A 23,577-nucleotide genomic window follows, 5' to 3' on the forward strand; every position below is an offset into this window, starting at 1 on the left:
TTCAGTGATTGAGTTCAGTTCCGTGTTGATTCAGTTCAGTGTTGATTCCATTACGAATAATGTAAGATTAGTCCTAGATATTTTAGATTACGAGGAACTCATCCCTAATGATAGCTATTTGCTTTTCCTAGACTTCTACAAAGCCTTTGACTCACTTGAGCACAATTTCATATTTCAAACCATTACCAAATTTGGGTTTGGAGAATCGTTTTGTAGAGCCGTCAGGACATTGTATAGAAATAATAATAGTGTTATTAAATTAAAATTCGGAACCTCACCAAGATTCAATCTGTCACGTGGAGTAAGACAAGGCTGTCCGATATCTCCATATTTATTCTTGCTTGCCTCGCAATTTTTATCTCTGCATATTTCCAGTAGTAATTTACAAGGTATTACAATTGACGATAGACAAATTATTATTAGCCAGCTGGCTGATGACACCACTTTGTTTTTGAATGATGCCTCTCAAATCCCTTTAGCTTTAAGATTGATTGATTCCTTTTCCAGAGCTTCGGGTCTGTACCTAAATATTAAAAAATGTGAGTTAATGTCAATCAAAAGCTGTAATGTTCCCTCTATATGCAATATCCCTGTTAAAGATCAAGTAACATACTTAGGAATTGTAATTCATAAAGACCAAAAAACAAGATGTAAACTAAATTTCGATCCTCTAATAATGAAAACCCAAAAGAAACTCAATTCTTGGCTGCAGAGAGACTTGTCGATACGAGGAAGAATCCTACTCTCTAAAGCTGAAGGATTGTCGAGACTAACGTATGCAGCTCTCTCCCTGGAGGTTGATAAAGGAACATTAAAAAAGGTTGATAGCATGTTAAATAATTTTGTTTGGAAAAATAAAACCCACTTTATTAGAAAATCAGTACTGATGAATTCAATAAAACAGGGAGGATTTGATTTTTTAGATTTTACTACCTTAAACAACACTTTTAAAATTAATTGGCTTAAAAATTCCCTCAATAATCCCTCTTCACTTTGGAATATCATCCCTAATTATATTTACTCAAAAGTAGGTGGCCTGAATTTTCTCTTACTTTGTAACTATAATGTTACAAAGATCCCTGTCAAACTCTCTAATTTTCATAAGCAGATGCTCTTGGCATGATCCCTAATATACAAACACAACTTTTCCCCACACAGATATTACTTATGGAACAATAAGGATATTCTCTACAAGAATAAATCACTTTTTTTTGACAACTGGTTCAAAAACGACCTTTTAGTTGGACAGCTTTTTAATTCACAGGGCAGACTTTACACCTATTTAGATTTTTTACAGAAATATAAAATTCCTATATCTGCTAATGAATATGCTATTGTTTTCAATGCAGTTCCCTCTGGAGTGTCTTTTCTGTTGCCAGGTTCTACATTCCCATGGCCATGTACTTACTCTTTGAACCTAACTGACACACTGATTGGAAATGTATGCTTTTCTGTAGAGCAACAAAAAAGAAATTATAAAATCAGAGCTCTCTTCCAGAAAGAAATAATGACAATTCCTTATGTTATACCATACTGGAACAATGTTGTAGAGAATTTACCGTGGGAAAAAGTATGGTCTTTGCCTCATAAGTATCTGCTTACCAATAAAGTAAAAGAAATAACATTTAAATTAATCCACAAATGTTACCCATCCAAAGCCTTTCTTAGGAAATATAAGTCAGACATTGAAGTGAATTGCTGTTTTTGTCACTCTCCTGAGGAAGATGTCATTCACTTGTTTTGGCAATGTACCCACACTGAGAAATTTTGGTCAGATTTCTTAATTTTTATCCAATCTTATTTTGTAAGTGACTTTTCTTTCTGTTTTAAAGATGTTTTCTTTGGCTTGTTTGACTACTCAAAAGAGAAAACAGGACAATATTACATAATTAATTTGTGCTTCCTACTAGCTAAATTTCACATACATAAGCAAAAATTTACTGGCTCTAAACCTCTCTTTTCTCTATTCAAAGATGATCTAGACAAATACATGGAAACTATCCAAAACTCTGTTAATCCCAAAGCAATGAAAACTGTATCTCTGTATTCATCCTTTTTGTCCTCTTAAAGTAAATGCATTGCATTGTTTTTGTTTTTTATTACCCTGGCAATTATTTGTATCTGTGTATCCTTTTTGTCTTTTTTGTTTATTTTTCCCCCCATGTTTATCTGTATTGCTTTAATGCTGTGTGATGTTTAATAAAAAAAAAAAAAAAAAAAAAAGTTCAGTGTTGATTCAGTTCAGTGTTAGTTCAGTTCAGTGAGTGAGTTCAGTTCAGTGTTGGTTCAGTTCAGTGTTGATTAAGTTCAGTGTTGATTCGGTTCAGCATTGATTCAGTTCAGTGTTGATTCAGTTCAGTGTTAGCTCAGTTCAGTGAGTGAGTTCAGTTCAGTGTTGGTTCAGTTAAGTGTTGATTCAGTTCAGTGTTAGTTCAGTTCAGTGAGTGAGTTCAGTTCAGTGTTGGTTCAGTTCAGTGTTGATTAAGTTCAGTGTTGATTCGGTTCAGCATTGATTCAGTTCAGTGTTGATTCAGTTCAGTGTTAGTTCAGTTCAGTGAGTGAGTTCAGTTCAGTGTTGGTTCAGTTCAGTGTTGATTAAGTTCAGTGTTGATTCGGTTCAGCATTGATTCGGTTCAGATTTGATTTGGTTCAGCGTTGATTCAGTTCAGTGTTGATTCAGTTCAGTGTTGATTGAGTTCAGTGTTGATTGAGTTCAGCGTTGATTCAGTTCAGTGTTGATTCAGTTCAGCGTTGATTCAGTTCAGCGTTGATTCAGTTCAGCGTTGATTCAGTGCAGCGTTGATTCAGTGCAGCGTTGATTCAGTTCAGTGATGATTCAGTTCAGTGTTGATTCAGTTCAGTGTTGATTCAGTTCAGTGTTGATTCAGTTCAGTGTTGATTCAGTTCAGTGTTGATTCAGTTCAGTGTTGATTCAGTTCAGTGTTAGTTCAGTTGAGTGAGTGAGTTCAGTTCAGTGTTGATTCAGTTCAGTGTTGATTCAGTTCAGTGTTGATTCAGTTCAGTGTTGGTTCAGTTCAGGAGTCGGGGAGGCGGGCCAAGATGGCGACTGAGTGACATCCCTGTGCCGAAGCTCTGCATTCATTATATAGTTGACAAAAGACTTAATATGTAAAAGGGCACAAAGTAATAATTTATTTACTGATCTGAGAAAGTCTTTGTTCGTTCTTTTGTTTTTCTAACTTTTCAACGAGCGCGATGGAAGAAGATAAGCCTACTCGAGGTGCCATGCACTCATACGCGAAGAAATCTCTGGATGCCTCGTTCAAAGGGAATGACGCTAAGAATACATCAGGATGTAAAATTCCCCTTCCTGAAACTCCTCGACAGCCTGCCAAAAAATCTAAATTGGGTGAAAGATCGGCGTCGGATATTCAGATGGTCTCTAATTCGAACCTGATGGAAGTTTTGGAGAGAGTTGAAAAAATGCAATTGGAATTTATGAATCGAATGCAATCCCTCGAGACGACCGTTCAAGTCAATACGGCCTCGTTAAACAGTGTGACTGAGGCGCTTGAGTTTATGAGCAATCAAATTGAAGAGGTATCAGGCAAGGTGAGCTCGTTGCAGAACAGGGTGGAATCACTGGAAAAGGAAAACTGCGTGCTACGTGATAAATGCGAGGAACTGGATGCCTATAAAAGGAGGTGGAATCTGCGAGTGTCCGGTATTCAGGAGCAGCGAGGAGAAGATGTTCGGAAAATTCTAATCGATTTATTCGGCAAAGTTTCTCCAGAGATCGCAGACCAGCTCGTCTACACGCTCGACATCGCCCACAGACTGGGCCCACGCGCTGAGGGAGCTCGCGCAAGCCGTCGCATCATCGTGCAGTTTCTGTCACGCAACGTTCGAGATCAAATCTGGAGGGATGCCAGAACCGCGGCCATTCTCAAAGAAAGGAAAATCCGAATTTTTGAAGACTTAACGCAAAGCACCAAAGACGCCAGGAACAAACTTTGGCCACTTGTGGAACGAGCAAGAAAGGAGGGGAAGAGAGCAGGCTTCAGAGGGCCCTTTGCATATGTTGACGGTAAAAAGATTTCTGCAAATAATCAGCAAGGCTGAATGATGCTGTGGCATCCTCGCCGAAGCTTCAACACACCACTGTCTGGTACTCTCCGGTAGGCACGGACTGTTTTTTTTTTTTTTTCTTCAGACAGAGGATAGACTTTTTGTAGTATGCTACTTAGCGTTTCCCATTTGATATTGTTTGTTCATGCTGGATCTTCAACGCAATTTTTATTTTATTTTATTTGGAATATTATTAGTTTATGACAATGGTCATAAATACGGAATTTTTACTTTTGAAACCATAACTTTCTGTCAGTGAGACGAGAGTGCTCGTTCTGAAGAATTAAGGTACCAAAAACTTGATAACTGAAAGAGGAACGAAAGTCCAATAGAACAGATAAAAGGGTTAAAAGAAACAAAACGAAAAAGACTTTTACTCATGCCCTTGTGCTTACTTCTGGTTCTATATAATGTTGCAGAGTTAGGCGAACTACTGCATTTTTGTGTTATTCTAGTTTCTTATGTTCTAATTGATATCCTGTTTCATACCTAGTTCTTCAGGTATTATAATTCTAGTTTAATTTTGTATGTCTTTGTCTTTATTTTCTTTAAATGCCAGGGGTTTGAAAAACAACATTAAGAGGAAGGCTTTATTTTTGTTTTCTAAGAGGCACAAAGTAGATTTCTGTTTTTTCCAGGAAAGTCACTCTACATCTAAAGATGCCAAATTTTGGAGGTCACAGTGGGGCAATGATATTTGGTTGTCACATGGGTCAGAACATTCTGCGGGAGTAGGGATTATGAGGTATAATTTTAATGGTAACATTTTGGAAACCAGTATTGATCCTTCAGGACACTTCTTGTTAATGGTTGTTGTTGTCAATCATTTTATGTTGATTATTGTCAACATCTATGGTTACAACTCTGTTACAGAAAACTGTGCTTTATTTAACACCCTAGATCAAAAACTTTCATATGCTTTAGGCAAATATCCTTCCGCTTTTCTTCTTTTAGGTGGTGATTTTAACATAGCTATGAATAACATGCTAGATAGGCACCCTCCAAGAAAAACAGTTTCCCCAAACTCAAATCTTGTAGCATTTATGGATAAATTTGACCTAGTTGACATCTGGAGAGAAATGTATCCGGATGTAGTACAGTACACCTGGAGTAACAAAGACCATTCAAGGCAGTCCAGAATTGATTATTGGTTGATTTCTAAAACATTGTGTAGCAATAATATCTCTGTTAATATCAGTAACAGCCCACTGACTGACCATAATGCCATTTACATTTTAGTTAATTTATCACAAAATATCGCAATTAATGCCTGCAAACCGTCGCTCTGGAAATTAAATAGCTCCCTCCTTAAATATGAAAGGGCCAAACAACAGATTACTGATCTAATCCAAATTTACTGGGAAAGGGCTAAATCACAAAAAGCTTTTGGACGTAACTGGGAGCTTTTAAAATATGAATTAGGGAAATTTTTTAGAAAATTTGGAAGTAATATAGCAAAGCAAAATAGATTATTAGAGGATGAAGTTCTTTCACAACTATCTGCTATATCATTTAAGGAACCATTGACAGATACTCAAAGCATTGAATATTCCAAACTTCAAAGTAAATTAGATGACCTCTATAGATCCAAAGCTAAAGGAGCCTATGTTAGATCCAGGAAAAAATGGCTGGAAGAAGGAGAGCAAAATTCAGCCTACTTTTTTAGGTTGGAAAGATCCAATGCTGCGAATGTTTCTGTTGATCGTCTCCGAACAAATGATAGAGTTCTGGAGAATCCTAGGGAAATAGCTTCTTTTTGCTCCAAATTCTATAATGACTTGTATACATCAAAATATTGTGACAGTTCAGCCAAATCTTTTTTTGAATCTATTAATCAAAATAAAGTTATTCCTTTAGAAGATAAAGAAGCTTGTGATAATGATATATCCCAATCAGAAATTCTACAGGCTATTAAGAGTTTAAAAAATAATAAAAGTCCCGGCAGTGATGGTTTAACCTCTGAGTTGTATAAGATGTTTGCAGAGAGCTTATCCCCTTTCTTACTAAAGGTGTTTGAAGAAAGTCTGGAATCGGAAACACTTCCACCAAGCATGACTCAAGGGGTCATCACTTTGATACCCAAACCAAATAAAGATAAAGAATGTTTAGAAAATTGGAGACCGATAACCCTCTTGAATAATGATTATAAAATTCTAGCTTTAATTTTAGCAAAAAGAATTAAAGATGTCCTTAATTGTATTATTGATGAATCACAATCAGGTTTTATGGAAAAACGTCACATTACGAATAATGTAAGATTAGTCCTAGATATTTTAGATTACGAGGAACTCATCCCTAATGATAGCTATTTGCTTTTCCTAGACTTCTACAAAGCCTTTGACTCACTTGAGCACAATTTCTTATTTCAAGCCATTACCAAATTTGGGTTTGGAGATTCGTTTTGTAGAGCCATCAGGACATTGTATAGAAATAATAATAGTGTTATTAAGTTAAAATTCGGAACCTCACCAAGATTCAATCTGTCACGTGGAGTAAGACAAGGCTGTCCGATATCTCCATATTTATTCTTGCTTGCCTCGCAATTTTTATCTCTGCACATTTCCAGTAGTAATTTACAAGGTATTACAATTGACGATAGACAAATTATTATTAGCCAGCTGGCTGATGACACCACTTTGTTTTTGAATGATGCCTCTCAAATCCCTTTAGCTTTAAGATTGATTGATTCCTTTTCCAGAGCTTCGGGTCTGTACCTAAATATTAAAAAATGTGAGTTAATGTCAATCAAAAGCTGTAATGTTCCCTCTATATGCAATATCCCTGTTAAAGATCAAGTAACATACTTAGGAATTGTAATTCATAAAGACCAAAAAACAAGATGTAAACTAAATTTCGATCCTCTAATAATGAAAACCCAAAAGAAACTCAATTCTTGGTTGCAGAGAGACTTGTCGATACGAGGAAGAATTCTACTCTCAAAAGCTGAAGGATTATCAAGACTAACGTATGCAGCTCTCTCCTTGGAGGTTGATAAAGGAACATTAAAAAAGGTTGATAGCATGTTAAATAATTTTGTTTGGAAAAATAAAACCCACTTTATTAGAAAATCAGTACTGATGAATTCAATAAAACAGGGAGGATTTGATTTTTTAGATTTTACTACCTTGAACAACACTTTTAAAATTAATTGGCTTAAAAATTCCCTCAATAATCCCTCTTCACTTTGGAATATCATCCCTAATTATATTTTCTCAAAAGTAGGTGGCCTGAATTTTCTCTTACTTTGCAACTATAATGTTACAAAGATCCCTGTCAAACTCTCTAATTTTCATAAGCAGATGCTCTTGGCATGGTCCCTAATATACAAACACAACTTTTCCCCACACAGATATTACTTATGGAACAATAAGGATATTCTCTACAAGAATAAATCACTTTTTTTTGACAACTGGTTCAAAAACGACCTTCTTTTAGTTGGACAGCTTTTTAATTCACAGGGCAGACTTTACAACTATTTAGATTTTTTACAGAAATATAAAATTCCTATAACTGCTAATGAATATGCTATTGTTTTCAATGCAATTCCCTCTGGAGTGTCTTTTCTGTTGCAAGGTTCTACATTTCCATGGCCATGCACTTACTCTTTGAACTTAACTGACACAATGATTGGAAATGTATGCTTTTCTGTAGAGCAACAAAAAAGAAATTATAAAATCAGAGCTCTCTTCCAGAAAGAAATAACGACAATTCCTTATGTAATACCATACTGGAATAATATTGTAGAGAATTTACCGTGGGAAAAAGTATGGTCTTTGCCTCATAAGTATCTGCTTACCAATAAAGTAAAAGAAATAACATTTAAATTAATCCACAAATGTTACCCATCCAAAGCCTTTCTTAGGAAATATAAGTCAGACATTGAAGTGAATTGCTGTTTTTGTCACTCTATTGAGGAAAATGTCATTCACTTGTTTTGGCAATGTACCCACACTGAGAAATTTTGGTCAGATTTGTTAATTTTTATCCAATCTTATTTTGTAAGTGACTTTTCTTTCTGTTTTAAAGATGTTTTCTTTGGCTTGTTTGACTACCCAAAAGAGAAAACCGGACAATATTACATAATTAATTTGTGCTTCCTATTAGCTAAATTTCACATACATAAGCAAAAATTTACAGGCTCTAAACCTCTCTTTTCTCTATTCAAAGATGATCTAGACAAATACATGGAAACTATCCAAAACTCTGTTAATCCCAAAGCAATGAAAACTGTATCTCTGTATTCATCCTTTTTGTCCTCTTAAGGTAAATGCATTGCATTGTTTTTTTGTTACCCTGGCAAAAAAAAAAAAAAAAAAAAAAAAAAAAAAAATGTTGGTTCAGTTCAGTGTTGGTTCAGTTCAGTGTTGATTCGGTTCAGCATTGATTCGGTTCAGATTTGATTCGGTTCAGCGTTGATTGAGTTCAGTGTTGATTGAGTTCAGTGTTGATTCAGTTCAGTGTTGATTGAGTTCAGCGTTGATTCAGTTCAGTGTTGATTCAGTTCAGCGTTGATTCAGTTCAGCGTTGATTCAGTGCAGCGTTGATTCAGTTCAGTGTTGATTCAGTTCAGTGATGATTCAGTTCAGTAACAATGTTGATGTTGAGCTGGTCAAGCTTTTATCAAGCAATGATTTAAATCACAGTCTGTTTCTCTGTAGAGCGAGTGAATGATAACAGAATGATCATTTTTGAGTGAACTTTTAAGTACTGGTTGTATAATGATGAACTCAACTAACAGCCTGTGACAGATTAAAGCTTGGATTTGACGTAGTTTTTAATGGATCAATGGCATGGAAATGGCTCATTAGTGGAATATGACATGATCTGGAGGGTGATCATGTGTTGAAACATCGACTGTGATCCTGCAGACAGAGCGGCTGTGAAACGCCCTGATTAATCCGTGCGTCCAGCTCATGATCCTAGACCTGGTGGAGTTCAGACAGGCCAGATCTGAGGGAGTAGCGTGATCATCTGCAGTCTGAGGAGGATTAATCATCTCAGCTTCATGTTTCGACACAGTGAACTCTTGAACAGCATTACCGCCTGCCTCAGATCTCAACACACTTCTAATGCAAAGCCTTTTTACAGAACTGATATATTGATCATACGTGGAGAGTTGGTGATCTGTCAAAACGGACTGTGAAAATGAGTTTTGGCCACTTATTCGAAATATTTAGAAAAATCTAACTTTTAATTTCAGTCAATTTACACAAAATATAAATGTGGAATAAATGAAATATGGTTTTCACAAATTATTGGCACCTCTTCACATTGTAGTGAGTACAACTGAAGTGAAGTATATTCCCATTTACATGGTGTGTTTTTAAGTTGACCTCAGTGATCAGGACAGGAGAAGTCATGACTTCCTGTTTCCTGTTTCAGTTCAGTCGGCCCTGTGCAATCAATTTATTAAAAGTTTAATTAAAAAAAAATTTTTTGGGGCCCTATGAAATTCATTTCAGTGTTGATTCAGTTCAGTTCAGTAGTTCAGTTCAGCGTTCCATTCAGTGTTGATTCAGTTCAGTTTCATTTTATTGTTGATTCAGTTCAGTGTTGATAACTTATTTGTGTCTGTGTATCTTTTTGTCGTTTTTTTCCATGTTTATCTGTAATGTTTTAATGCTTGGTAGTGTTTAATAATAAAAAAAGGTTCAGTGATGATTCAGTTCAGTTCAGTGGTTCAGATCAGTGTTGATTCAGTTCAGTTCAGTGGTTCAGTTCAGTGTTGGTTCAGTTCAGTAGTTCAGTTCAGTGTTGATTCAGTTCAGTTCAGTGGTTCAGTTCAGTGTTGATTCAGCTCAGTTCAGTGGTTCAGTTCAGTAGTTCAGTTCAGTGTTGATTCAGTTCAGTTCAGTGGTTCAGTTCGGTGTTCGTTCAGTTCAGCTCAGTGGTTCAGTTCAGTGTTGATTCAGTTCAGTTCAGTTCAGTGGTTCAGTTCAGTGTTAGTTCAGTTCAGTGGTTCAGTTCGGTGTTCGTTCAGTTCAGCTCAGTGGTTCAGTTCAGTGTTGATTCAGTTCAGTTCAGTTCAATGGTTCAGTTCAGTGTTGATTCAGTTCAGTGGTTCAGTTCGGTGTTAGTTCAGTTCAGTTCAGTGGTTCAGTTCAGTGTTAATTCAGTTCAGTGGTTCAGTTCAGTGTTGATTCAGTTCAGTGGTTCAGTTCGGTGTTAGTTCAGTTCAGTTCAGTGGTTCAGTTCAGTGTTAATTCAGTTCAGTTCAGTGGTTCAGTTCAGTGTTGATTCAGTTCAGTGGTTCAGTTCGGTGTTAGTTCAGTTCAGTTCAGTGGTTCAGTTCAGTGTTGATTCAGTTCAGTTCAGTGGTTCAGTTCAGTGTTGATTCAGTTCAGTTCGGTGTTAGTTCAGTTCAGTTCAGTTCAGTGTTGATTCAGTTCAGTTCAGCGTTCTGTTCAGTGTTGATTCAGTTCAGTTCAGTGTTGATAACTTTTTTCCATGTTTATCTGTATTGTTTTATTGCTTTGTAATATATATATATATATATATATATAAAAAGTTCAGAGTTGATTCAGTTCAGTAACAATGTAGATGTTGAGCTGCTTTCAAGCTTTTAGCACATAATGATTTAAAGGTCCCGTTCTTCGTGATCCCATGTTTCAAACTTTAGTTAGTTTGTAATGTTGTTGTTAGAGTATAAATAATATCTGTAAAATTATAAAGCTCAAAGTTCAATGCCAAGCGAGATATTTTATTTAACAGAAGTTGACTACATCGAACGGCCCGTTTGGACTACATCCCTCTACTTCCTTCTTTAATGACGTCACTAGAACCGTGTTTTGACTAACCTCCGCCCACAGGAATGCTCCCTCAACCGAAATTCGTTTATGTACTTGCGCACTTCTAATAACTTACTGTGTTTACTCAGCTCTTACGGTGATTTTCTGAAGTAAAACTGACGCTTCATCTTTTGTGTGATGTACAATAAACTTTTTTAAACTCATCAGTATATGTTTGATCATCATTCAGACAGCAGACTTGTAGGCTATTAATAAATAATGGATACATACAAGCAGATGACAAATACGTTATAATAACCGTAATTAAACTACTAAACTATACCTGTTTCATCTCTATACAGCAATCTGACTCTGTAGGCATTATTGTCCGACTCGAACTGAACACCGTTACTGAGAGTTTCTGATATTATCATCATTCCGTGAGATGAAGCTGTCCTGAGAGACTGAGCGCGAGCTCGTGAAGCTCCGCCCCCTGGGTCGTGCAGCAGCAGCTCATTTGCATTTAAAGGGCACACACTAAAACAGCGCGTTTTTCTGAGCCCCAAAAAATGTCAATTTAAACATGCTGTAAAAAATGATCTGTTGTGTATTTTGAGCTGAAACTTCACATACACACTCTGGGGACATCAGAGACTTATTTTACATCTTGTGAAAAGGGGCATAATACGGGACCTTTAAATGGCATGTTTCTCACTATTGTTTTAGGGCGAGTGAATGATAACAGAATTTAATTTTCTGGATTTACCTTTTTCTCTCCCTCAGCTCAGAGATCCACTGGTTGACGATCACACGTTGATCTGATTGGTTACAAGGTAGTTTGTGACGTCAGAAACACCAGCGATTTCAAAGCGTGTTTTTGAGACTGTCTTTGGTTCACTGCAGTTTTAAGGAGGAAACACTCAGCAATGCTGTCGACTTATGAATTTACACATGGTTTGTCTTAAAGCAGATTAAACACACCACATAGACACATAAACAACATTAAACGCTGGATCTTCACCACAGGGGGACTTTAAATCTGTTGACTTTAGCAACACTTACATTACAGTATATGCCAATGAAGGACAACTCAAGAAGTATAAAGTATCTCAATATCCTTTTAGATATTATATTTAGAAATATGAGCCCCAGTCTCCGATTTTGAGCCAGATAATAACATGGATATTATTCTGATAACATTTGGAAATCTCTATCTGAGTGAGTTTATCTGCTCTTATAAAGCCTGATGTGTTTCTGCACATGCTCGGAGACTCCAGCAGAGGGCAGTGTCGGAAACCACATCAGAGTTCAGGAGCCCGTGATGTACTCAAGTTATACTTCTGTCTTGTGAATATTCTATAATAATTATAGCAAGTGACTTTTATTGGGCTGATAGCATATAGATCATTGCATAAAAATGACAATATTGTTCATCTAAGATTTAATACAGAAGTGGATCCATAAACAGTTTAGTTGTTTTAAAACAAATTAAGGAAATGATCTGGAGATATTCCTTCCTGTGCATGTTGTTTTAATTCATTCCTTACAAGTAACTATTTTTAGATTATTATTTGTACCTATATCCTTTTAAGTAGCAATTCCCTTTTACTAGTTTACATTAGACTAGTACTTACTCTCAATTACAAGTAGAGTGATTACAATAACAATTTCATTGGTAATGATTGATAAATATGGCTGTTAAAAAGCAAATATTACAAGTTACATGTGTAACTCAAGAGTCCCATGGCGAGTAGTTGCTTACAAAATGTTAAAAATGACTTTCCATGGTAACTTCTCTTTGTTTTGTACGTTTCTTCTCCCGATTCCCATGCGTTTGGGAGGGGGGAACTCTCGCGAGAGTTGGCGCGCGTGAGGAGGACTCTTAGCGCTCATAGGCTGCGCGTGTCAGTCGACTTACAGCGGGCTGTGAGGAGAACTGGCGCGACCCCTTTGTCCCTAAATACAACTCTTTTCATACGCTAAAACTTCTTAAAGTTTCTTTAAACTCGCGTTAGAGTACTTCTACTCGTTAGGGACTCAACCAGGTCGGGTTATACTAGTTATTTTCGCTCTGTTTGAAGTTAAAGGCTGGGCCTTTACACGCGCTCCTGACGAGAGAAGAAGAGAAGCTGTTTTTTCTGCGACTAAAAGTCCATAAATGCTTTTTACCGAAATGGACCTGTTGAACCAGTACTTTGACAAAATGAACAACAACATTGGCATGCTGTGCTACGAAGGTAAGATTAAACCCATTTACTGCTTTCTGACTCTTGGTTAGTGAAATGAAGTGTTTGGCAGTGAAAATAACGGACGCCCGTGACGTCACCGAGTCTCGCTGGGCTGTCGCGAGCGCGCGCGCTGTTTTTCTCTATTTCACGCGACTTTTACGATGTTTATTTACTTCTAACGTAGATTTTAGATTTAACGTTTTTAAGGTTCAGGTTTAAGAAGAATGACTGAAGAAGTTTTGTATTCGTTTGTTCATGGGGAAAAAGTTATTTTTTTGCATCACGAAAAAACAATAATAACGTGTTGCCATTTGACGTCACGTCGAAAACAGCATTTAGCGGTAATTATACACTGTTTCTAAGTGCTCATTTTAAACAAGTGAATGCATGGAATATTTGCAATAATTACTTTGGGGAAAAAAAGTGTTTACAATTGTTTTTACAGAACCAAATATAAACACTTATTCATTAATGCTTTTTAAATATCAATGTTTTTGGCCACTTTAAAAAAAAAAAATGTTTTTTATTAACTAGTAAAGTGCAGAACGTGTCAGGAATTGGCTCAGAATTGTTCTTTTTAATATTATTAACTGAATTTTACATTAGGTTGCCTATGCTAACATTAAATACTTGCAATACTATGGATTAGAGGTACTGTGTACTACATGTTGCTCTGGAATAAAAGGTTAATACATTAGAGGTGTAGTTTGGTTGAGGAGTAAAGTAAGGGTAATGGTTGCATTATGTTAGCAGTGTAACTACAGAGTTTAATTAAATGCAAGTACTTTAGAAGTAATTACAATGCACCAACAGCAAGTATGCAAGTAAACTGTGTCAAATGCTTATTAAGGACATGTAATATTACCTCTGACCAGAACTGAATTATTATTGTTGTTGTTATTTGAAGTGTGCATGAGAAATGTGTAGTATGCGGATTCCTGTGCTGCATGTTCTGCAATCCGCAGCATGTACTCATACCATTACTCTCCTTCTGTCTCTCTCTCTGTTCATCTGCACTGTGGCACATTGTGTATGGCTGTATTGGCTTGAGTAACATGTGAGGCCATAGGGTTCAATAGAGCTGTGGATGGAGTAGAAAAGCAGGTAAACTGAGCGTGCATCTCTACACTAGCCTGCTGTTGTGGACCATCACATGTCAAGACAGCAGAAATGTGATCCAGTCCTCTAGACCCGTTCACTCGCCCGGACATGAGGTGCCAGTGGCTCTCTTCACCTGATGGGCTTGAGATTTACCATCAACATTTGTGCATCAGGTCAAATAAAAGACGATTTCTTTATTCAGGGCTTGACATTAAGCCTCTTCATATGCTTGTCCCTGGCAAGTGTTAATGTTGAGCCTTGCTTTATTAACACTTTATTTTAAGGTGTCATTGTTACAGTATAATTATACTTTTAAATACAGAGTAATATTGAAACTACATGTACTATAGGGTTAGAATTTGGTTGAGGGTTAGTTGCATGTAATTATGCATAATTTACTGATATTACTGCAGTCCGTGTAACGTGATTGGTTGAAGGTTAGTTGCATGTAATTATGCATAATTCACTGATATTACTGTAGTATGTACATGTAACGTGATTGGTTGAAGGTTAGTTGCGTGTAATTATGCATAATTCACTGATATTACTGTAGTATGTGCATGTAACGTGATTGGTTGAAGGTTAGTTGCGTGTAGTTATGCATAATTTACTGATATTACTGTAGTATGTGCATGTAACGTGATTGGTTGAGGGTTAGTTGCATGTAATTATGCATAATCCACTGATATTACTGTAGTATGTGCATGTAACGTGATTGGTTGAGGGTTAGTTGCGTGTAATTATGCATAATTTACTGATATTACTGTAGTATGTGCATGTAACGTGATTGGTTGAGGGTTAGTTGCGTGTAATTATGCATAATTTACTGATATTACTGTAGTATGTGCATGTAACGTGATTGGTTGAGGGTTAGTTGCATGTAATTATGCATAATCTACTGATATTACTGTTGTATGTACATGTAACGTGATTGGTTGAAGGTTAGTTGCGTGTAGTTATGTATAATTTACTGATATTACTGTAGTATGTGCATGTAACGTGATTGGTTGAAGGTTAGTTGCATGTAATTATGCATAATCTACTGATATTACTGTTGTATGTACATGTAACGTGATTGGTTGAAGGTTAGTTGCGTGTAATTATGCATAATCTACTGATATCACTGTAGTATGTGCATGTAACGTGATTGGTTGAGGGTTAGTTGCGTGTAGTTATGCATAATTTACTGATATTACTGTAGTATGTGCATGTAACGTGATTGGTTGAGGGTTAGTTGCGTGTAATTATGCATAATTTACTGATATTACTGTAGTATGTGCATGTAACGTGATTGGTTGAAGGTTAGTTGCGTGTAATTATGCATAATCCACTGATATTACTGTAGTATGTGCATGTAACGTGATTGGTTGAGGGTTAGTTGCGTGTAATTATGCATAATTTACTGATATTACTGTAGTATGTGCATGTAACGTGATTGGTTGAGGGTTAGTTGCGTGTAATTATGCATAATTTACTGATATTACTGTAGTATGTGCATGTAACGTGATTGGTTGAGGGTTAGTTGCATGTAATTATGCATAATCTACTGATATTACTGTTGTATGTACATGTAACGTGATTGGTTGAAGGTTAGTTGCGTGTAGTTATGCATAATTTACTGATATTACTGTAGTATGTGCATGTAACGTGATTGGTTGAAGGTTAGTTGCATGTAATTATGCATAATCTACTGATATTACTGTTGTATGTACATGTAACGTGATTGGTTGAAGGTTAGTTGCGTGTAATTATGCATAATCTACTGATATCACTGTAGTATGTGCATGTAACGTGATTGGTTGAGGGTTAGTTGCGTGTAGTTATGCATAATTTACTGATATTACTGTAGTATGTGCATGTAACGTGATTGGTTGAGGGTTAGTTGCGTGTAATTATGCATAATTTACTGATATTACTGTAGTATGTGCATGTAACGTGATTGGTTGAGGGTTAGTTGCGTGTAGTTATGCATAATCTACTGATATTACTGTTGTATGTACATGTAACGTGATTGGTTGAAGGTTAGTTGCGTGTAATTATGCATAATCTACTGATATCACTGTAGTATGTGCATGTAACGTGATTGGTTGAGGGTTAGTTGCGTGTAGTTATGCATAATTTACTGATATTACTGTAGTATGTGCATGTAACGTGATTGGTTGAGGGTTAGTTGCGTGTAATTATGCATAATCCACTGATATTACTGTAGTATGTGCATGTAACGTGATTGGTTGAGGGTTAGTTGCGTGTAGTTATGCATAATTTACTGATATTACTGTAGTATGTGCATGTAACGTGATTGGTTGAGGGTTAGTTGCGTGTAATTATGCATAATTTACTGATATTACTGTAGTATGTGCATGTAACGTGATTGGTTGAAGGTTAGTTGCGTGTAATTATGCATAATCCACTGATATTACTGTAGTATGTGCATGTAACGTGATTGGTTGAGGGTTAGTTGCGTGTAATTATGCATAATTTACTGATATTACTGTAGTATGTGCATGTAACGTGATTGGTTGAGGGTTAGTTGCGTGTAATTATGCATAATTTACTGATATTACTGTAGTATGTGCATGTAACGTGATTGGTTGAGGGTTAGTTGCGTGTAGTTATGCATAATCTACTGATATCACTGTAGTATGTGCATGTAACGTGATTGGTTGAGGGTTAGTTGCGTGTAGTTATGCATAATCCACTGATATTACTGTAGTATGTGCATGTAACGTGATTGGTTGAGGGTTAGTTGCGTGTAATTATGCATAATTTACTGATATTACTGTAGTATGTGCATGTAACGTGATTGGTTGAAGGTTAGTTGCATGTAATTATGCATAATCTACTGATATTACTGTTGTATGTACATGTAACGTGATTGGTTGAAGGTTAGTTGCGTGTAATTATGCATAATCTACTGATATCACTGTAGTATGTGCATGTAACGTGATTGGTTGAGGGTTAGTTGCGTGTAGTTATGCATAATTTACTGATATTACTGTAGTATGTGCATGTAACGTGATTGGTTGAGGGTTAGTTGCGTGTAGTTATGCATAATTTACTGATATTACTGTAGTATGTGCATGTAACGTGATTGGTTGAGGGTTAGTTGCGTGTAATTATGCATAATTTACTGATATTACTGTAGTATACTGATATTACTAGCAGCCATATCACCCTGTAGCCCAAGACTGGTTGCCCACTGAAGCTAAGCAGGGCTGAGCCTGGTTAGTACCTGGATGGGAGACCTCCTGAGAAAAACCAGGTTGCTGCTGGAAGAGGTGTTAGTGAGGCCAGCAGGGGGTGCTCACCCTGTGGTCTGTGTGGGTCCTAACGCCCCAGTGTAGTGACGGGGACACTATACTGTCAAAGAGCACCGTCCTTCGGATGAGACGTAAAACCGAGGTCCTGACTCTCTGTGGTCATTAAAAAAAAATCCCATGGCATTTCTCGTAAAGAGTAGGGGTGTAACCCCGGTGTCCTGGCCACATTCCACACATTGGCCCTTACCAATCATGGCCTCCTAATAATCCCCTTACATTGAATTGGCTCTATCACTCTCTCTCCTCTCTCCACCTATAGCTGGTGTGTGGTGAGTGCACTGGCGCCGTTGTTCTGTGGCTGCCATCGCATCATCCAAGTGGATGCTGCACACTGGTGGTGGTTGAGGAGAGACCCCTGATATGATTGTAAAGCGCTTTGGGTGTACAGTAGTACATATGAAAGCGCTATATAAATGCCTCATTCTATTCTATTCTATTCTAGTATGTGCATGTAACGTGATTGGTTGAGGGTTAGTTGCGTGTAATTATGCATAATCTACTGATATTACTGTAGTATGTGCATGTAACGTGATTGGTTGAAGGTTAGTTGCGTGTAATTATGCATAATTCACTGATATTACTGTAGTATGTGCATGTAACGTGATTGGTTGAAGGTTAGTTGCGTGTAATTATGCATAATTCACTGATATTACTGTAGTGAACATCTGCACATTGTCATGTTTTAGATCTGGAGTGATTGACATCTGCATAATTGGTGCAGCGTTTTGGCTTCAAACACAGTATTAGTTTTAATGTTGAATTTTCTGATTGGCGTTTTCGATGTAAACTCCCTTTATCATTTGTTTTGCGGTCTTTTTTTGTGTTTGTTGTATAGATATTTGTCCTGTTGTACGGCACAATGGCCAACTACTGTTGGTTGGTTTGTTCTAAATAAAAGTTGATTGATTTTATAGTTGCTTTAAAGCTAGTTCGTTCTTCAGTTTAGCTTGAAATACATTAAGGGCCTCTTCACATAGGGTGTGCAGTATTTCTCTAATAATTCAGTCAATTATTCCGCTAATGCTTTATTTCAAGACATTTGTCAGGTTTTTGTCTTTTTAAACGTTTCTTGTGAGTAGGAATAATTTGTTACCCATCTCATCCCAAACCTCAATTACTAATTCCAGAATGTACTTTTAGAGATAGTAACGGAGACTCTTCATGTTTTCATTCATCTTCTCTGAGTTGTTTAGATGTGAGTGTCAGGAATGAGTGTGTACTGTGGGTTTTTAACAGCTTCCCTCAAAGGTGTACTAAATTTTGCTTAAAGCTTCTTAAAAGTGTTTGTAACTTGTGTTGTGGGCCTGTCTAACCCTGATGAACTCTCTGATGGTGTGACGCCTGTGAGCGACGTCTTCCTCGGCCGCTGACTCTCCTGTGTCTCCAGATAACGCTTCAAAACATTAAGTGGAAAAACTCCAGAGCAACTGAGCGGTTGTGGTGTCTCTCGACGGGCTTGGGTTCGGAGAATCTGCTTTGACCCGCTGTAATGCCCTCGGCTCGGGCAGCCGGTCACGTGACCCAGTGACAGCGGATGGAAATACACAATCGCAGCCGGTTTCTGCTCCCTGTTGCACGGCTGGCGCTCCAGCTATTTATACTGTGTGCCAGAGAATGTCCTGAGCACATGGCTAATCTATTACAGCATCGCCCTGGAAATAGCTCTGTTTCTGCATCGCTTTCTGTCTCTGCCCAGTCGAAACGTGCAGCTCTCGTTGGCTTTGCTGATCTTTGCTTTTGCACTTTATCTGGAATTGATTGAACGCAGCCATTCAAAGGTCACAGACAAGCTTATCTTATCTTTATGCTCATTGTTCTTCACACCAATGATGTTGAGGACTCTTTTACTATGAGCTGGGGAGATTATAAAACTGTGAGCAAGCCTTGTGGGAATTACATGAATGCTTGTTTAACACAATATTCACTTACAAATGTGAGAGCAGGAATGTTTTCCATTGATGAGTTGAACTGAGACGCTTCGGGCTGGGGGAAAACATTGATTCTCAGATCGCGATTCTCTCTTCAACCACAGCTGATTCTGAGGATTTCTGAATCGATGCTTGTATAATGCAAAATGAATGTAAACGTAGACAGTTGTGTTCACCTAAAAATGAAAATCTGTCTTCAGTTTCTCACCCTCTTGTCGTTGCAAACCCGTAAGACTTTCGTTCATCTTTGTATCACAAATAAAGATATTTTAAATGAAATCTGAGCAATTTCTGTCCCTCCATTGACAGCCTATGGATTAGAATAAATGAAAGTCCATTTGAAAAAATCCTGAAAACAACTGTTTTCAACATTAAAAATAATCATAAATGTTTCTTGATCATCAAATCCTCATATTAGAGTGATTTCTGAAGGATCATGTGACACTGAAGACTGGAGTAATGATGCTGAACATTCAGCTTTGATCACAGGAATAAATTACACTTTACTATATATTCACATAGAGAACAGTCATTATAAATTGTAATGTCTCATATTAATACTGTTTTTAAAAAATATTTTTTGTCAAATAAACGCAGCCTTGGTGAGCAGAAGAGACTCTCAGAAACATTTTAAAGCAGTACCGATCCCAAACCTTTGAACAGCAGTGTGTGTATCGCTTGACTTGGAGAGCAGGTTTCCCTGGATCACAGAGTTCAGGAGGAGGAACATTTGGCCTTTTCCGTGTTGCAGCGGTGGCTTGCTGTGTGTGTGTGTGTGTGTGTTAGAAGCAGAGCCGTGAGCCAGGGGTGAAACGCTGACTGTCATCTTTCCTGCTGAAGGCTAAAGAGCTGCTGGCAACAGAATGATAAGACCCTAATAAACCCATCCCTGTTTAACAGTTCCCTCTCTGCTTTAAAAGAGACGGATGAATCTCTCCGTACGAATCTCTCTGTATGAATCTCTCCGTATGAATCTCTCCGTATGAATCCCTCTGTATGAATCTCTCCGTATGAATCTCTTGGTACGAATCTCTCCGTATGAATCTCTCGGTACGAATCTCTCCGTATGAATCTCTCCGTACGAATCTCTCCGTATGAATCTCTCGGTACGAATCTCTCCGTATGAATCTCTCCGTATGAATCTCTCCGTACGAATCTCTCGGTATGAATCTCTCCGTACGAATCTCTCCGTACGGATCTCTCGGTATGAATCTCTCCGTACGAATCTCTCGGTATGAATCTCTCGGTATGAATCTCTCGGTATGAATCTCTCGGTATGAATCTCTCGGTATGAATCTCTCGGTATGAATCTCTCCGTACGAATCTCTCCGTATGAATCTCTCCGTATGAATCTCTCCGTATGAATCTCTCGGTACGAATCTCTCCGTATGAATCTCTCCGTACGAATCTCTCCGTATGAATCTCTCCGTATGAATCTCTCGGTACGAATCTCTCCGTATGAATCTCTCCGTACGAATCTCTCGGTATGAATCTCTCCGTACGAATCTCTCCGTACGAATCTCTCGGTACGAATCTCTCCGTACGAATCTCTCGGTATGAAACTCTCCGTATGAATCTCTCGGTATGAATCTCTCGGTATGAATCTCTCCGTACGAATCTCTCCGTATGAATCTCTCTGTATTAATCTCTCGGTATGAATCTCTCCGTATGAATCGCTGGTCAGAGAAGATCAGATGTCAGACGCTGTAAAGGAAAGGCGGCCATTGTTCTGCAAGCATCGGAAGTATGATCAGGAGCCGAAAGTGTCATTTGCATTGGATGTTGTCGTCTTTTTGTCTTCTGAAAATGTCTCCATTAATCCGGATACATTTGAAAAGGGTGTTTTCGTTTAAAGCGGCTCTCCGTCCACACTAGCGTTTTCCTAATGTTTCTCATCCACACTGAATCGCCTGAAAACGCTCAATTCCCCTTTACAGCACATGCGTAAACTAGGGCTGCACGATACTGGGGAAATATGCGATTTTGTTGTTGAATATTTTGCGATAACGATATTTCTTGCGATATAACATTTCCCTAGAAAGATGCTATTTTTTATTTTAAATCATTTATATATGTGATGATTATACTAAAATAAACAGTTAGGCTAATAGATATTCCTCTGATCCTCAGAAGAATATCTCAGCTGTTTCATCAGGAGTTAACGTTACACATGCAGCACTTGATTAATGGTTGTCTGTGAGACTCTGTTGTTACTTGGCATTTCGTTAGCAGTTTTGGTAGATTTGGGCTTACACTTTTTGAAGTCTTCATATCGCTCCCTGAGGTTTTAGACGCGATATGTGCACGGCCCCTTTCACAGTACCTGCATTAATGACATGTCTTCTCTATTGAAGCCAAAATATTGGCATATTTCAGACGTACAGGTCTCTTTAGGCACAGGTTCTTCGCTGTTGTCATTTTCCTTGCTTGTCTCTACTCCCGCCATTAGTTTTTATTGTCCACTCTCTGCTCTGAGCCACTAGGTTCCCCTGTGGGCCCGATCTAGCCAATAGCATAATAGCACCTACTGGGGAGGCGGGTATAAAGATAGTAAGGACACATTTGATTGGTCGAATTTGGATAAACAACCCATGCATGCATCACACAAATGCATGACAATTTATCGCACCTCTCTGCGATACGGATATCGCATACACTATTTTTGATATTTTTTTCATGGATTAAAGTTCTCCGTCGCTACGACGGATTTCCGTTAATTGCAGCAAGTCCATCACGGATTTCCGTCATTGCGGGTTCCAGTCTGTCCTTAAAGTCTTAAATTCACTTTTCATAATTTTAAGGCCGTAAATAGGCTTTCATTTCTCAAATAGTGTAATAAATATCTTAATTTTAGTTTGAATAGGTCTTATATTAAGGAAAGACGAGGTGTATTCACCCTGCTGAGGGGGATGTGATCAAAGCCTGGAGTGGAGCAAAAGCACGTTCCTCTCTCCACTCTAAGCACTCTGTAATCACTTCGCTCATAGTCCACTCTGGGTTTTCAATTACCGCTCACAAAGTGCATGTCAGGCTACAGCTGAGCGCGGAGGTAGAACTATATTTCAGTGACACACTTATAATGCAGGTAGGGCTGGGCGATATCGATATAAAAAATATATCGATATATTTTTTAAATGCGATATGGAATTAGACCATATCACATCGATATCGTTCAAATTTGCGATGTGATCCTTGCTCCCCGCGCCTCCGCTCCTCCTTTTCCACACTGCGTGCGTGTTTAGAGCATGTTATTTTATGAGAGGCGAATCATGACTACTTCAGAAAACCCAGCACAATAGGAACTACCAGGCAGGCAGTGACATAAGTGTACGCTGAAATAAAGTTTTTCACCTCAGAAAAACGAACTTTCTTGTCCTGTCAGTCGTTATCCTGTTCTCGTAGCGCACACTCAATAGGCTCTATGCACGAACGCTGCTGACATATTTCCGGTAGGATCTCAGCCGGCGTCTTTACTTCCGCATAGCGCATTCTATAGGACAATTCACTTTAATAAAATTCATTTTCTCAGAAACGGAGACAACGATTTTAGAAACTGATTCGCTAGTCGGATTTCGCGTGATATGAGAGAATACTCACCCTCAAAGTTGTCGATGTAGCTCGAAATTTTTAATTTAAAGAACTTCTCTTTCTTACTCATATTTGTGACAGTTAACTGCCTCACAATATTGTTTACATCATTCACGTTAACCGCTGGAAGTTCTTGTAAACAGAGAGTGTAATTTGCCATTATCTCCACCTAATGCAAAAACGGCTTCTGACGCAGCACCGGAATGACCGGATGTAACTGGGCGGGCTGAGACAAAACGCGGAAGCGATCGTGCATAGAGCCTATTGCACGCGCAAATTCAGCGGCGCGCGCTGTATTGCTTCACTGATCAAGTGCACAACCGTTACGTTGTAAATTACACGAAATAAAAGTAATGCAGGTATGATTCTCATTCTATTCACCAGTTTCCATGTTTCATTAACAGTTATTGTTAATATTGTGTTTTCACCATGGTAACTGTCGTTTCCATATAACCCCAAAATGCCACTATTTTTCTTTGTGTTATTTTTTATATTTTTAAATGACTGTAGTGGCTCATACCAACATTGTATTAACAAAAACTAGTTTGGGACTGCTATTTAATAGCTTTAGCCTAGGCCTAATGTTTACAGTGCT

General features: G+C 37.8%; 1 protein-coding gene across 2 annotated transcripts in view; it reads left to right on the forward strand.

Moving 5' to 3' along the window:
- vgll4b (vestigial-like family member 4b) overlaps positions 1-23,577 on the forward strand; it is an 84,641-nt gene that overhangs the window by 35,139 nt on the left and 25,925 nt on the right. Inside the window, exon 1 of one of the 2 annotated variants that reach the window (XM_081357556.1) lies at positions 12,725-13,054. The exons of the other annotated variant lie outside the window; for it this stretch is intronic. Within the exon in view, the coding sequence (XP_081213682.1) occupies positions 12,976-13,054 (79 nt within the window). The 5' untranslated portion in view covers positions 12,725-12,975. Of the gene's footprint in view, positions 1-12,724; positions 13,055-23,577 lie in introns of those variants that run through there. 2 annotated transcript variants of the gene reach the window in all.

This window comes from Scardinius erythrophthalmus (genome assembly GCF_964197995.2).
Source record: "Scardinius erythrophthalmus genome assembly, chromosome: 25".
Lineage (NCBI taxonomy): Eukaryota > Metazoa > Chordata > Actinopteri > Cypriniformes > Leuciscidae > Scardinius > Scardinius erythrophthalmus.